Source organism: Pempheris klunzingeri, chromosome 13 (assembly GCF_042242105.1).
Source record: "Pempheris klunzingeri isolate RE-2024b chromosome 13, fPemKlu1.hap1, whole genome shotgun sequence".
Lineage (NCBI taxonomy): Eukaryota > Metazoa > Chordata > Actinopteri > Acropomatiformes > Pempheridae > Pempheris > Pempheris klunzingeri.
In genome coordinates, this window is record NC_092024.1 from 12,814,357 (window position 1) to 12,831,287 (window position 16,931).

Below are 16,931 nucleotides of genomic sequence, written 5' to 3' on the forward strand. Positions count from 1 at the left end.
ATGTGAGGTCAAACCAGGGTGAGCTACTGAAGTCAAAGCATGTAACTGGGTTCAACAGTCGAACAGTGCAGAGAATCAATTTCTCCGCACATTGACACCTGACCGCCTGCGTGAGTTTAATTTATAATTTATGAGAAAACTGCAAAATTGCATCAAAAAGCATGCACTGTAATCTGTGCCTTTCTGTTAGTGGTCTATGCTGAAATATTAGTTAAAAGCAAGTCACGTATTCTTGTAGTTAAACATGGTCTCACATTGAGTTCAATAATGTCTTCACTATGTGCAAAATATGACTAAATGTGACAAAAGTGGAGGCAAATAGACACTCAGCACTCTGACCAACTCAGCTTGGCTCCCTGGCAGTAACAGTAGCGTTTTTGTGGGGGAAGCCAAATGGACAAGAGATTTATAGCAATCTGTTCACTTTGTGACCAACGCCTTTGATGCATATGCTGCATGAACACAGTCAGATGGCGGCTATGTGTTCTGCTCTTATATCCTCAACTGCTTTGGTATTAGAAGCTGCAAACAATGGCACACTGTAGCTGTAAACCCCTTCTTCATTGGCTGGTTTACATTCAGACAACCTTGCTTTCCATCTAATGTCATAATAAGCAGGCTTGTGACCCAAAATGTATCAGCTAGATTTTTCCAAAAAGCTTGCGAAAATTGTGATGGCTATGGTAAAACAGAGCGTGTTTTCTGCATCTACAAAATCATCAAAAAAGTTGCAGAAGGTGGTGAAACTTTTCCTAGAAGATTTTGTAAAACAAAATAGTATCATATTTTGCTTTATTTTTGTGTAAGTGGCAGTGCCTTCTTTCCAGTTTGACTGACATCCAGTGTCATTTCCTGCAAGTATGAAACAGTAAAGCTATCAACACTTCATAGTGACAATGTTCTCCTGGCACAGGGTTAGATCCAAGCCCCTACTTGGCCTCCACATAACGTCAGTCATCAGTCCATGAATCAGTCTGGCCAGCCGATGCTTTACATGCACATTGACATGGACATCACAGCTCCCATCGACCCGAGGTCTCCCTTGCGAACACACACACACAAATCAGGCAGTATCACGCTCCAGCAGCCCCTTTCAATCTGCAGAGAGTGGTCTGTCGAGGAAAGGGGTGAGACAAGTGGGGGACAGACAGGCGGGGTAATAAACCAATCCCAGCTGAACACAACAAAAACACTGCTCTAAATCATTCACACGCACACACACACACAGGACTCTTCAATCACTTTCACACAGCCTGTGCTCTCCAGGCTTGACCAAAGTGACTCCTCTCCAAGCACCAGGCCACCCTACTGTACGTGCGAGCCCTCTTGTTCGTAGCAAAGGCCGCTCTAAAATTAGTCACTTTTAACCCGAAAAATCTGCACAGCGAGAGGGGAATTCCACTGTCGTGTAGCGTTTCAATAGTGCAGGATCAGAGCTGAATCCTCACACAATAGACCCAGCCTCCGAGTCTGGAGCTGCTTCAAGTACACTTCATACGACATTACTGCGAAGTCAGCATTTTTCCTTCCCTGATAGCGGCTCACAGTAAACTAACAAGAGTGGCTCTTTTCTCCCTTCCTGCCACTGACTGGCGGTTTGGGCCTGAACAGGAGGAGGAAGCCGGACTGAACTGAATTAATCCTCGTCTTAATGCATGGCATCATCGTCACTATCATCATCATCATTGTGATTACAATCTGGCACCATCTGCTGCCAGCCAATCTACAGAGACTATCACAACACTGCTGGGTCACTGGGGTCGTTGCTACGGTGATCCATTCACTTATGATCGTGCATTTCCTGAATAGTAGACTAATGTGTCGGGTTACTGCTCTCTGTGAACACAGTACAGATAGATAATATCTAATGTGTGTGCAAGGACAGATAGAGAGGGAAAGAGGATACTATGAGCCTAATTAATGTTGAGGATGCTCAGATGGATTAGAGTGTGAGATTATGCTCAGGAGTCAAGCAGACAACACTTCCAAACTGAGAATGTAACAGTTTGGTCATTTAGAACGAGGAGTAAAAAGATACGAGTACAGATTAATAAAATGTTAAGCAAAAAAAAAAAGGGATGGAGAAAAAATGAAGTGAATCCTGAAATGGTAAATAGAGTGTGTTTTTGTAGGGCCTTTCTAGTCTTTTCAACCACTCAAAGCGCTGTAACACTACATTCACACACTGGGGCTACCATGCTAGGTGCCACCCTGCTAACTTAGTTGGAGACTAATCATTTGCACACACAATGGGGTTCATTATCTCACCCAAGGATACTACAGCATGCGGCCGGGAATCCAACCGCCGATTTTCCGTTTAGTAGACAACCCGCTCTACTACTGAGCCACAGCTGCCTGAAGAGATTTCTCAGTCCAAGGCTCCATAACCACCTCCTCCTGTTGGCCTAACAGTTACCACAACCAAAAACAAACAGCCTAGAGCCCCACAATAGGTGACTACTTTCTGTATAAACTTGCATTTTTGACTGCTGTCACAAAGCTCAGCTGGGTAAACACTTCGCGGACCCAAACCAGAGCAAATCTAATGTGCTTAGCCCAGCATTTGCCAAGGTTCTCCAAACAAGAAGGGGAAAATAGCAAAAGCGGGTCAACCGGTCTTCTCATAGTGCCGCCATTGTCCACTTCCTCAGTTGTTCTCACCAACTGTATAAGTCCCTTTATACGGCTACAAGCCAAGAAGAATGCAAAGCTAAGTCTGGACACCAAACGTGGTCGGTAAATTTGTTTTGGATGGATGCAACTTTCTGTTACCCGTTTAGTGCAACATTATCAAAATGCAGTCGCGACAGATAGGGTAACCATGTGACTTAAGGCTGCAGCTAACAATTATTTCATTATTGGTAAATCTGCTGAATATTTTGTTGATTCATCTACAAATTGTTTAGTCTATGAGAAATCAGAAAGTAGTAAAATATATACAGTACATCGCAGGATCCTGGAGCCCTAGACCTGATTTGTCTGAACAACTGTTCTAAACTCAAAGATATATTCAATTTACAATTAACATTGTTGTACATTATTTTTTGGTGACTAATCAAGTAATGGGATCATTACAACTCTGAAAAAGACTGAAACAATGAATATTTGTGTGTATGACAGGTGAGCATCTTTACAGCATGAATAATACTTAATTGGACATTTGGATACTCCAAGTTCTACGACTACTGTGTGAGCCTCTGAACAAAAAGCTCACTTCACATGAACACAGAGGGACGGGGAGGAGGGCAAGACGCTGCTGACTACAAGAAAATTGAGTCCAGCTAACAAGTCTGTTTTATCATAGTGCTCTCCACCTCTTACTCCGCTGTCTGAAGAAGAAAGACATTCCTGGATGATTGCACGCCGGAGTGACTGACAGACAAGACAGAGACCCAGCCCCATTGTTCTTTCCGCCTAACTATCTGCTGATGACAGCATGTCTGCCTGGAAATGCACTGTCCCGCTTTTCTCAGGAGGCCCCATCACCATCACCCCATCACCACACACGTCCAATTTTAACAAAATACAATCCAAGCAATTCTCCCCGTCTGTAGTATTGCCATTGTCATCACCACAAGCTTCTTTATAGCCGACACACACAGTCAAACACACACACACACATAGAACTGGGTTCTGTCTGGTGTCTCTTTATAACTTGTCTACTAACCTTGCTTAAACCCTTTAAGCCCTCCCTCTGCGACAGTCAAGCGAGGAAACAGTCTGCCACATACTCTGGAGATCAGGCAGTAAGAAGGCAGCAGTCTGGGATGTAATTATCCAATTTATTTGGTGCATGTGTGGGTACAGTATCTGTGATGTCTGTGGTGGGTTGCAAGCCGTCTTTCATGAAATTACCAGATGTTACACGATAAACCCAAACAAACTTCACTCCTCAAAGAAAACTACTGAAACGTCCACCAGTGTGTAAAAAGAGGCTTGTGCAAATCACACACTCACAAAGTAGGAACATAAATAAAAAGCACTGGTTTTGATGTGAAAATCATGGGCAGGACTTGACATCATGTAAATCATATTCATCTCACCACAGTGGTGTGGTCAGTCCACGCTGTTAGGAGAGGCTGGAAAAAAGTGAAACTGGATCTCTCAGTGAGACAGTTCCAATCCATTTTCCTCTTTGATCAATTTTCAAATCAATAACTGCCACTGGCTGTGACACGTTCACAATATCCTTCCTTCAGACATAAAGCATCACCTCACAATATTACAGATGTGATATTTTCACAAAATGCTGAATGATATTTGAGTAAAAAGGGGCGAACAGGTCTGACCACATCACAATACGATGAGGTTTGGTTCTTTTCTACAGTGGTTTGGCTGTAAGGGCGTCAGTGTTCTTCAAAAAAAAGTGCTTCTCAGTTCGTTGGACAGCATCAGAAACAGTTTTGATAATAGACGTGGTCAGACAATACTTTGTATGAACCAGCTTGTTTCAGGCATACCCCGGCCTTAAAGACACAGTCCTTCACTGGGACGGTCAGGATACCTGCTTCCTCCCTCTGCAACACAGCAGCAGCACACATCAGCACTGTTGGCTGTTAATGAGGAGGACAAAATACACCAACATGAAATACCACAATCTCTCCACCAGCAGTCATGTTAGGTCAGCTGAGAGCAATCTGAGGAGAATTTTCCAGTAGACAAATAAATAAAACATTAGGAAATTAGTAGGCAGTCTTGTCCACTACATTACAAAATGAGACACGTCAGCTTTTCTGCAGGTGTGGTGTGAGAGTGGTCGCCTGGTGCCCTCTATGTATTTTGTGGCCAGCTCTCAGTCAGACACAGAGCTGCCGTCTACAGCTCCACATGTGGTACAGTGAGGGTAAACACAGGAAGGGCACCCTCTGTCTCTCTACCTCTCTCTACCTCAACAAGGAAAAAAGAAACGCTGTGACTCATTCAAAACATATGTCAAATATACAGTACAACCCTGCAGGCATCAAAGACGAGGCAGCTCCCTGAGGAAGCTGTGCTCGAGGATGGCTGTTCACTGCAATACAAACATTCTCTTAGAGAGTCGTCTGCTTAAGACAGATACCACTGTGAGACCGACTTTTAACTCCAGTCCATTCAACAGACCCAGAACTACAAAAAAAATCCACAGTAAAAAAACTCTGAAATCTGAAAACACCCTTTCAAGTGTTTCATTCACAACTTTTCTCCATGCTGAGTGACTCAAGTCAATATTTGGATAGAAGTGGGTTCCATCGAGCCGACCGCTAACAGGCCATGGTTGCAGGGTTTCTCTGTTCTCTCAGACAGCTGAGATGTGTGTAGTCAGCCTTCCCCCAGGGCAGCATGGAAAACTCCAGCATGCAAGTTCAGAGGGAGTATGGGACAGAGAGAAAGGCAGGGGGGGAGGGGAGGACGCTTTTTACTATGTCATGAGACTGTCTGACACAAGCTCATTAACACACAAACCCGCATGCACTTTGTAGGGAAAGTTGATGTTACAGTGCAACACAAGCTGAGAAAGCTGTACGGGTGATGAAAATTTACACCACGAGTCAATATCTGCCAGAGATGAGTCATAAAGTCAAGAGAGTCCAAAGCCACTTTCAAAAGGAAACTGAAATTTTCTTTGTCAGATCTGTGAACTCCACAATAGACTGCAAACTACTAGTAAGACAGTACTTTTATGGTTCCGTTTCTGTGGCCATTTTCCTGTAGTAGGGCTGTGACGGTATGGATTCTACTCTTAGCACGGTGAAAAAGCAACATATCCCTGCTGTTTGGCAGTTCATCAAGGCAGTCGTCAAGGCTGAGTGGAGTAATGAGATTTGCCTTCTTGGTTCAGACAACAAATCCTCAGTGTTATTATTTTATAATGCTAGTACAGGCGCAACTCATAACCCTTGGCTAAGTCAATGATAAACAATGATTGTTGTGTTTATATTTCATACATCACACACCAGATGCACTCCTCTAACTGTCACTGGCAAATTGCGGTGATGATAGGCATCATATGACCACGGTATTGCAGTAATGCGTTTATAGTCAAAGGCCTTATTCAAGCTTCTCATCTCTACAAACATTCAAACATATCTGTCTGAAAGCCTTCTGGGGTTTTAGCACCGGGACACTTGGTGCTTTACAGCTCCTCAGTGGGCGCTACAAAGATCGCTGTTGGACCACAGCGTCGACTGCCAGTTGCCAGAAATCACACTGAGATGACAACATCAACTGCGGCAGTTAAAGTGTTAAAGAAAACAGACTTTCATGTTAACTGCTGAGGTGTTGTTCAGGGCATTTTACATTTTACAAGGTGAGAGACCCGGGCAGAACTTTTGTTTCCGTTTGGTTTTCCCAGAGAGCTGAGCTGCCTAATGGTGATAATACTTCGCTGCCAGTGTTTTTTCTTGTCTGAAGAATCCCAAGCTGACTTATCAGAGCCCAACCTGTTACTAACAGAGTTTACATTTTATCTAACAATCATCTAACATTGTTTCCATTTGACTGCCTGCATTTCTTCCACCATCTTTAAAAAAAGATATTTCTTTTAAAACTTAAAACTTGGGGGTTTGACAGATAACACGCCAGATCCTGAAACCTAATTGAAAAAAATCAAGATTAAAAAAATCTGCGGACATCTGATGGCGCCATGTTTAAAACCTGTTAAAATGGTCCCCCTGACTTTGAGGGGAGTCTTTAATGAAGTTTATAAACTAGCAGGAGACTGATAAAACCAAGTTGGAAGGAGGGGTTGGAAAATAAGGACCAAATGTGCTGTGCTTTGTCGTCGGACGTAACTTTGGAGTCTCTCTTTGGTTCTTTTCTCATAGACGTATGTGTCAAACTCATGGTGTCAAAGCAGCAGTGCCAGAGGCAAAGTGCCCAACAATTACCACACAGTTCTATATAATGTGATGATGCCTGAGAGAGACGGAGGTAAAATGACTTGCTTTCTCCTGGAAAAGGCTGCAGTAAAACCCTACAGAGAGCATGACTGCAGTGTGAGCTGTTGTGGGCTCGAGAACACACTTCAGTCACACACACACACACAATAAAAAAAAAAGAGAACTTCATGTCAAACAAGTCCTTTTGAACTCCACTGGGAACTTATGACATGAAAAGAGTTTCACTGAAACCCAGCCCCTTAATTAAACCGAAACAATCTGAGTTGTCTCAGGCTTCTAGAAACCGTCACCAAACATCTCTACCGATAAAACCTGCACAGGTAAAAAATAGAGCAGGTTTCATTACAAATATCCAAGTGTTGTCAGTGCTACAGCTTTTGCAAATGACAGAGAGCACCTGGGATAATCAGGCCATTTGGGTTTAAGGGTTTAAGTTATCTAAATTAAACTGAATTTATTTGAAGCCAAACACAGACTAAATCAAAAAGATAATGAGCTAAATGTTTTGACATAAAAATGCCTTCTTGCAGCATCATACAACTGATCTAGTTTGTTACTGGCCGAGTCAAAAGAAATCAGACTAAAGCTGCCTTGGGAGCCTCTAAGGAGTTTGTTTTAAAACTTTTCCCCGACACAGAATACGTCTGGGTCTGTTCCCTGAGTGAAAGTGACAGCAGGACAACACATCTGTGAGGATTCACCCCTCCCACTCCACCCTGGCCCCAAGCGGAGCCGAGTGGCCAGGACTACAAATCAATGCTGGAGTTCATTAATGAAGAGGCAGGGTCTGTCAGGGAACAATAGTCGTCAACAGGAGCCGTCTCAGACAATCTGGGCCAGGACACGCTGATGGATGAGATGAGCTTTAAGTCCCCATTTACACCCAGTGCCCCTAGTGTCCAACCCCCTTACCTCTGTGACGGCCAGAGAGCAGCCAGTCAACCCTTTCACTTCAGTCACCATCCTACACCACCCTGGACTGAGAATTTTGTGATCATTTTTCCTCCGACAACCCTCCTCCAAACCAAACAGACTCACCAGGATTGACAAAAGACAATAGGCTCCACACAATCTTATCAATCCACACGATATATTCATGCTCAAATCCCACTATATACACTCAATGAGGGAAGAGGGTGCAGAAGAGTAAGTACAATCATATCGCATCCTAACAGTCAAAGCCCATCAGGGATTAAGAGAGAACATGACTTTGAATCGATTGAGACAGGACTGTGAACTTTGCCCTGGGTAGATCCATGGGGAGGGTCGCTGCATAATGAGGCCTGGGTCAGAGCCTGTCTCTGGATGATAACACAAGCCGGCCCTGGAGGCTGGAGAGACACCTCTCATTTTAAAAAAAAAAAAAAAGATCCCATAGGAAACACTGAGGTTCCACATACAGGATGAAAAGGGGCTTTGTTATAACTAAAGTTAGTGATGAATCTGAAAGTTACAATGCAAGAAGAGGGGGCATGTCTTTCTCCTGAGCTACTCGGTACAAAATACGAGTTCAGCATACAGCATATTTAGCAAGTTACCTCTGCTAAAATAGACCACAAATCAGATGCCAGAAATCCCAAATCACCTGTTGGGGATAATTTCCCAAACTATACTCATATGCACATATATACTCATAGTCACATATGCTAACGGGGCCCAACTAAGAAGTTCTGATGCACCCTTACCCAGGAGCAAAATGATAAACATAAATGTTCGCTTCAGTTCTCGCTCAGGATTAGGAAGAATGGAAGTAGTTGGCTTTGCTTCAATGCACTTGGCCTACTCTGGTGCATTAACTACAGTAAGGCACAGTTAAGGGACTATGGGGACAGTGGACGTAGAGTCAGGGTGAAGGGAGGAGCCAGAACTGCAGTGATCCTGCCAGAAATCCAATTTCAATTACAGGAGGCATTAAGCTTCTTAGGTGGTATGCTTTAGCATCTAAACCCTCAGCCACTATGGTCAGTCTTTAGACTTTAGACTGGCCATAGTGGCTGAGGGTTTAAACCACTCCCTTGGGCCAGACTGCTCATTTAGACTATGGGCGCGTGAGAGCTCGTAGACCCATCCGTGTCACTCTAAAGCTATTAGATGTGGCTTGTCCCCACATCGATAATCTGGCTGTCTGCCTTGTTAAAACTTTCCTCCTGGCCACCTGTTGCATGGGGGCAGCTGTTGTCCCCAGCCAAGCCACAGCCGTTCCCGCCAACCTTGCCTGGAATGGGGGAAGGAATCAGGGCAGGAGAAGGCCAAGCCTTCCCTTGGCTCGGGAACTACTCCAGCATCAACACAAGCTGGCAGACTGACACATGGGGAAGAGTTACGAGAGCACACTTGCCTTGGGATGTTAACATCAGTCATAAATTGTTGCACATTAAATGAGACATTTCAGCACAAGGGAGTAGTAGAGAGCAACTGTTATGTTCTGCAACAACCAGTTGCAAAGCGACATCATCGTATGATAAATGTCAAGGAAAGGCATGTACAAGCTTAGATGAACTGTAAAGAGACAACAGATTGAAGACGCTCACACCAGGGACTTAACTGCTTTTTTAACACTCATGAGTTCATTGAGAATCTACCTATTTACAAGCTTATTACCTTGTTGTGCGCCAACATGAATAAACCTAGAAACAACCCGTGAGAAGCAGAGTGAGGGCTGGTACAGCATGCGTAGCCAGTGCCAACAGTTGATGGTGGATGCTGCGAATACCATCTCCATTCCCAGAGGTACTCCCTAATAATCTCTGTACAAAAATCAAGCAGCAAGGCAGCATGCCATACGAGCACATAGCTGACATACCAGTGAGATGAACCTTTGTTGGATGAATTAATAGCCAGATGGAAGACTAATGATGCTAGCCTTTCAGGACTAAGTCACCTCCCACCCCCTTCAGCACCAGTAATGGCCCATGAAAAGTTGACTGGGCTATAAATAACTATTATTCATCAGCGAAAAATGAATAAACTGGACAAAGGAATATGGGACAGAGGGAGAGGCCTATTGGATGGATAGGTTTCTGGCACTATATAAGGGAAGATATAGACCATGCAGCAGCTCTGTTTTCTCTCTAGGGATACAGGCTTACAATTAGTTTAGTTTGAAGGATATTTGGACTTGCACTCTTGGGTTGTAGTTTCGCAGAGTTGAAAGTTGCTTTGGTTTTTCTATAACACCCTTTGGAGATCTTTATCTGAAAGGATCACAGAGGGGAATAGACCTCAAAAGGGACCATGAGCAGGATCATTAAAAAACGCAACTGCTTTTTAAGACACAGATGATTAGATGCCTTTCGTGAAGATTTCATGGTTCTTTGTACCATATTACTGTTTAGTTTTGCAAAGTTTTGTAAGTTTTTCTAATGAGCTGTGTGTATTTGCACAAAGGCCCATCTAAGAACCAGTGTCGCAAACCAGCTTAAGCTATGAATGCTGTGGTATTGGTTGATGCTGTGTGCTTCCTGTACGTCCCTGTAAAAATAAACACTGAGTAAATTGACAGGGCTAGAGAGACATGCTTGCTAAGCACATCAAGTGCACAACTTTGCTTATGGTCTACAGCTTATATGTCTGTCTGAGCAACTCTATGCAGCTGACAGACTGATCAAAGGGCTACACTGCTGACAACACAAAAGCTTGTCTTGAATGTCAAGTAGTGATGATTGTTTGGCAGCCACAAGCCCTAAAAATACTCTTCTGCAGTCTACTCTGTAAGTCAAATTGATTTCATATTCATCGTGTTCAGTTCGTCAACACTTGGAGAGGATTGAACGCACAGTGATCACAATTAAAATACTATTAAGGCTTTAAACACCTGCCACAACTGCTCAGCGAGTTGTAAGCGGCTGTGATATTACACAAATATACCCGTCTTCATACCTGAGCAAGAAGTGGATGCACTTGAGATTAGTTCAAGGAGACATCTGTATTGACTGCATCATTTTAGGAGTCTCTCTCTGCCAGGAAGGTTTCAGTAACTGGGGCATAAAAACAGTCACAGATGCAAAAATAGACCTAAAATTACCACAATCTGTGCCAGTTTCTGGCCTGAGACAGACATCCTGCAGACATCCTCAGGAGTTTTTCTTGGGTGAGACAAAAGCACACAGGCATTTTCATCAAGATCAATACTCAACGCAGAGGTCAGCCCAGCCCTCGGGGCTGATGCCTCCTTCAAATGGAACTTGTGAGGTCATGTTTTTAACACGCAAATTTGAGGACACAATTGGCTTCGTGTAATCATGGTTTACCTCATGAAAAATCTGTTGTTAGGCAACTGACAAGAAGAATGGAAGTCCCCATGGCACTTATTCAAATATGGAGACTGTGTGTTGTCTGTATTTCATTGTCACACTTAAGGAGAAACAACAAAATTTTACAAGAGGCTTTTTTTTTTTTTTTTTAAACATTAGCACATGTGACAACTAAAAGGAGTAATCAAATCTTCATTTACAAAGGTACAAAAACCATGACAACAAATCCACTTGTTTCAAATCAAATTGAAATAAAACAATATTATTGTTGTCAGGTCTGGATCACAGCATTCCTGGCTGAAACTACTTGCCAACCAGATAGTTCAAATGAAACTTTGAAGGGGAAACCAGATCCCACAGATCTTATTTCTGAAAAGTCTGAACTTTCTGGAGCAAAGTCAACACGTGTGAAGGAAGAAAAGTCATGTTTAACCTGAGCACAAAGGGGGGTGTCATGACACAAATCCCAACATCCTCTTACTGGATAAACAGGTTTTTATTGCGGTGGTTTTAAGGAGGGACACACACGCTCCCTGAGTAGCCTCTTAATCGCCAGCAGTTTAAAACTACTAGCCTAATTAAGGTTGTGTCAGATGCAATTAAATTTAGAAAGAAGTAATTATGCAACATTTGTGCACCCATTTCCGGTAAAAACCTTAGAGTGCTCAAGTCTCCTCTCCTGTTAATGTGTTTAAAGGCTTCCAATAAACAACCAGGCCCAGAGGTCAGTTTTAAAAAAGACTAAGTGCATCGACTATTTCAAACATGAGCACGCTTGATTTGGAAATACAGAGCGCTGGATGCACTCCAATTTGTAAATTTAGGGTAAGATGGTCCAGTATACAGGGAGGGAGAATCGTGTCTTTAGACAGAAGAGGAAAACCTTTACTTGAAAAGAAGAAACACACAACAAAGACAAAGTAAAGGTTCATTTTGCCATTAATCATTGACAGAGTCTTGATTAAACCATTTTTAATGTTTTTATCTGTGGGTAAAAATATTTTGAATATGGTGTCCTTACCATACAGTGCAGGTATGTAAATGGTTTATAACCCTGTTCTATTCTCATTGGTAACAGGATTTAGGAGCAGAACGTCTTTGTAATTGTAATTTGTATCAAATAGGAAGCAGTGCTGAAGCCATCTGGAACAGATTTGCACATTAATCACATCCCTCTACGAACAAATTAATCTCCTTTGCCAACAAGTTACACCCACACTAAAAGTAAACTTGTGTCTAAATAGAGCAGATGTATTAGTGATTATTGACCAAGAATGAAGCTTTGTTTAAAGGGAACTCCACTGATTTTACACATCAAAGTCTGTTTTTAGGTGTTGACTACGGCATATGTGGAAAAAACAAAGTTGTATAAAGCCTTTTGTGGCTCTAGAAGGAGCTGTGTGGTGTCTGATAAATTATCTAAAGGGATGTAACTCCGGTTGGATCTGAAAACTACACGTCTGAAAATGAATAAAATCAAAAATTACCAGACCTTTTTAGCTGCTCTTCATCTCTGTGTGAGGGGCTGGCAGCTCAGGGCTACAGTACCCACCACTAACAGCACCCCTAAAAACTCACTGTCAGTGGTCAAGCTGCATTGTGGGTAATGAAGGCGGCAGGTTTTTAACAAGGAAGAATCAGTGGCGTATTCTTTTAAAGAGTGCAACAATGCTTGGTTATACCGTACTGTTTGCACCTCATAGACTGTAAGATGCATATTCTCAAGCAAAACATGCACATAATTTTAAAATCTTTATAGACCACCTTTTCCCAATTGATAGCATTATCATATCCAGAGTGTGAGTGCAGACAACAAAAATCTTGAAGTCAGCAACCAAACAGACAGCCCATTATCAGAGCTCATAGCTGCTGAATCTAAAAACAAGGCATCTCCTGAAATGATATACCAGCCCGCTGTGGCGTTACAGAACACAGTCCGATCAGCACGTCCTCAACTGTCAGCTGAAGGGTGAAAGCACAGAAGTGAACTCTTGTATAATAAACTGCTGTTTTAGGAAAGGTTAGAATCAGCACAATGTTTGAAACTCAGCACAATGCTGAAAAAAGCAAAGTCTGGTATTTTCATTTTCATTTAGCCGATGCAGATGTATTACATTCAAGGGTGAAAGAGTCACCCTCATTCAGAGTCATTCACAGTTTGTCAAATTTTTCAAGAAACACTAAGCAGGAAGACAATAAAACACTTAATGAAATACCAGCTACCTGTGGATGCTTGTGTATGAACATATCTCCATGTGTTTTCGCTTGCGTGCATGTGTTTGAGATTCCATGCAGGCTGGCAGACAATAAGTGGAAGTGTTCCCCATCCACTCTGCTGTTTAATCGGTCAAACAGACCAAAGCGAGCGGGGTCTTGTTGTCCCAACAATACTGCCTTGTGTTCCCTGAGCTCGAGCGTGAGGAGGTCAATGTGAAACAACAACACGTTACTCCACATCTCTGCAACAACAATTCAGCAGCCTCGACAGCAGCTCATCTCTGGAACGACGCTGCTGAATTCCCAACTTAACCTCTTATGCCAGCAATTACTGCCAAGCTGCTGTTTTAAAGGGGTAAAATCCACACACGTATTTCCTTATTTCTACAGAAAAGCACATTCCACTCCAAGCAGTGCTAAAATCGTTCCCAATAGGAGATTAATTGCTATTTTAAGACCAGCAGGAGCAGCAGCAGCAGCAGCGGTTTGAATGAAACCGTGTGTAGGAAAGTGTGTGATGCCTAAGTGAACCTGTCAGCCTGAGCAGGTGTGTGTCTGGCTGTTTGTCTCAGTCCTCCACAAACACCAGTTAAAAATAAAGTGGGGCTTAAGCTGACATTAGACGGCAACAACTTGTGTCGTCTCTGCACAGATTACACATTCAGGTGTATGTTTTTACACGAAAAAAGGTGTCAGGCACAAAACGGTTTGTCACAAGTCCATTTGGATGACAGCTAAAACTTTTCCTGGGTGAAATCAGGGAGAAAGGATCTATTTCCTCACACGTCACCTTACATCAGCAAGCGTACCATAACTTACAGAGCAGAGACACACTAACACACATAACACACCGAACTGCTCATGTGGGAAAGTCTATTTTTATCATCAGGCAGGGCGAGGTTCTGCCATACAGCACACAAAGTAGGGAAACTATAACGAGGGAGGGAGGGAGGGAGGGAGGGAGGCGGTGGTGGGCTGTCAGGGAACAAAGCGGAAGTGTCCTTCCTCCCGATGACCTGCAAGTTAAAGGAAGAACGCAAAGTGTTCTCTGTGCACATGCAGAGCGATGCGGCACTATTTGGCCCTTCTACCGCTGTGGGGATGATCATTCAGCCAAAATACCTGCAATGACCTCTCCTGAAAAGTGGTGTGCATGTGGACGATTGTCCTTATTTTCTCATATATTATCTGCACTCTATTTACCTTATAATGTCTTTCTGTTTCTCAGTCTTTACAAAGGACATCTATTGCATGTCTGTCTGTTGTGGAAGAAGAGTCCCTCCTCTGTTGCCCTTCCTGACATTTCCTCCTGTTACCCCCATTAAAGGGTCTTTTTTCAGAATTTTAATACACCAAATGTGAGGGTCTGAGGATAGAAGGGCTTGTGTGTTGCACAGATTGTAAAGCAAGTTAATGGCAATGTGTGTTGTATGATTTTGAGCTATATCAACATAAATTATTTGAATTGTCTTTATCTTCTCTTGCTGGCTGATTGTTGAGGGGACAAAGCCCATTCAGATGTATAGATATATATAGAGAGAGATATAATGGAACACTATGGATTTAGGACAGTAATAAAAAACCTTGAAGAACAATGGCTGGGAATGAACATGGAACATGAGGGATGGATGTAGGGGCAGATTATTTTCATACTGAGTAGAGGTGACCTTCTACTTGCAGTCTTCAAAATGTAAAATTATGAAGAAACGTTGTGCAAATGTGTCTTTTCTTGGCAGATTAGTGCTTCTGGAGACCTAAAGCTCACTCCCACCAAAGTCACTCACCTCCTCCAAGGCAGCCACTGTATTCCTGCAGTGGGACATCCTGGTGGTGAAGTTTGAGGCAGTCGGCGATTTATAATCTTCATTGGTCTCTGCCACAAACTCTGAAACTGTGATTTGGTCCGGCATAATTAATCCCTTTGCTGATAAGAGGAAGAAGAAGAAGCACTTTCCGTAATCCCCCTTCTTCGTCTCTGTAGTTTTAGGGTAGAAAAGTTCACAGCAGCAGCAGCAGCAGCAGCAGCAGCAGTGTCTCTGAAGGTCCCCGCGGGTAGTAAACCATCTCTGTGTGTGTTTATGTCATTCCCTTGTTTTGATCCCAACACGATCCAGTGTTGCACGCTGGCTCGAGGAGTTGCAGTTTTTGCCGCTCACACCGCGCTGAGCTGAGCTGAGCTACAAGGTGATGGGTAGGTTATATCCCTCCTGGCTTTCAGCCCACTACTCTCTCTCCATTCAGCCTCACCGGTGTGTCCTCTGATGGCAGAAGAAAGCGGAGCTTCCTCAGTGGGTTCTGTTATCCTCTCTCGGTGTTCCCAAACCTCCAACGGGACAGGGTGGACAACTTCTTCCTGCTCGCCCGGGGAAACAACAAGCAGGCGTTTCAACGGGAGCGCAAGAAATTGACAAAGATAGAGGAGGGGAGCCTGTGCGCACCCAACAGCCAATGGGAAACGGCGGCTGGTTACTGGGGGCCAATCAAGATTCACGGAAGGCGTGACCTCATGCTGCCTTCAAATGCTGCTCGGAAAGTCCTATTAGAATTGTGTGGCATTGAAACCCTTGACTCACCAGTTCAAAGTACTTAAGGTTGTGAATGTGAACAAAATAGAACCTGTATTAATAGTGACTTCTCTATTGTTGCAGATTACTTTCATCAGTCAGCACAGACTAACTTTCCGTTGTAAGATAAAGAAGACGACAGTCAATGATATCCATTATTATAAACTTTGCTACACATGTCGAGCCTATGTTAAACGGTTAATCTAGATGAAACAAACTGTATGTCTCATAACAATTGTGCAAAACACTAAAGAAATATACAACAGTGAAATGCACACACCCCTCATACTCTAAAAACTACAAATTGTTAACTCAGATGTCATACACCTTTCCCAAATCCATTTTCCATTCATGTGGGCCCTTTATTAATTCAGCGCAGTGCAGGCTGTGTCCAATCCAAATATTTCCGATGGTTCTCAAAAACACCATATGGATTACAGCACCACTACTAGTTTCTCTCTTAAGGTGGAGTTAGGAGAAGCAGTGCACTGTGTGAACACAATGCAGCATCACAGTGGAAGTGAGGTCCAGTGTGTGTTTCTGTGCAGATGTCTACAATGCATGAATGTATTTTTTTATGTTGAGTGTGAATGGCGCAGATAGTGTTTGTTCTGTGCACACATGCTTCGCCAAGGATGATTAGCTGTGGAGAAGAGCTGGAAAGCCAGTGCAGTTGTGTTCAAATGTTAAGTGACAACAACAATAGAAGCCCATTATTATATCTAAATGCACACTTGACAAATAAATAGATTAACTGCAATTATTATCGGTTGCAATAATATTTATTTATTGTTTAGGGACAAGCACTGTTAATTGTATTCCAACATATAAGAAATGTACAATCTAAATTGAACAGGTGACTTTAAAAACCCATCAACCCCTCTTTGATGATGACACCAAACAAATTTCTGAATATTTCTCTCCAGGAGGCTTCAGCTTCAGGTGAACAGCGGCCTGTTAAGAGCCTTTCACACATGGAAACCCTAAAGGGGAAACTCTCTTCCTTACTCTTTTGCTGT

At 43.0% G+C, this 16,931-nt stretch overlaps 1 protein-coding gene across 1 annotated transcript in view; it reads right to left on the reverse strand.

Moving 5' to 3' along the window:
* The window catches only part of asap2a (ArfGAP with SH3 domain, ankyrin repeat and PH domain 2a), a 52,152-nt gene extending 36,458 nt beyond the window's left edge, over nt 1–15,694 (reverse strand). The window contains exon 1 of the mRNA XM_070841868.1: nt 15,133–15,694. Coding sequence (XP_070697969.1) covers nt 15,133–15,258 — 126 coding nt within the window. The 5' untranslated portion in view covers nt 15,259–15,694. The remainder of the gene's footprint in view (nt 1–15,132) is intronic.
* Nucleotides 15,695–16,931: the final 1,237 nt, after the last annotated feature.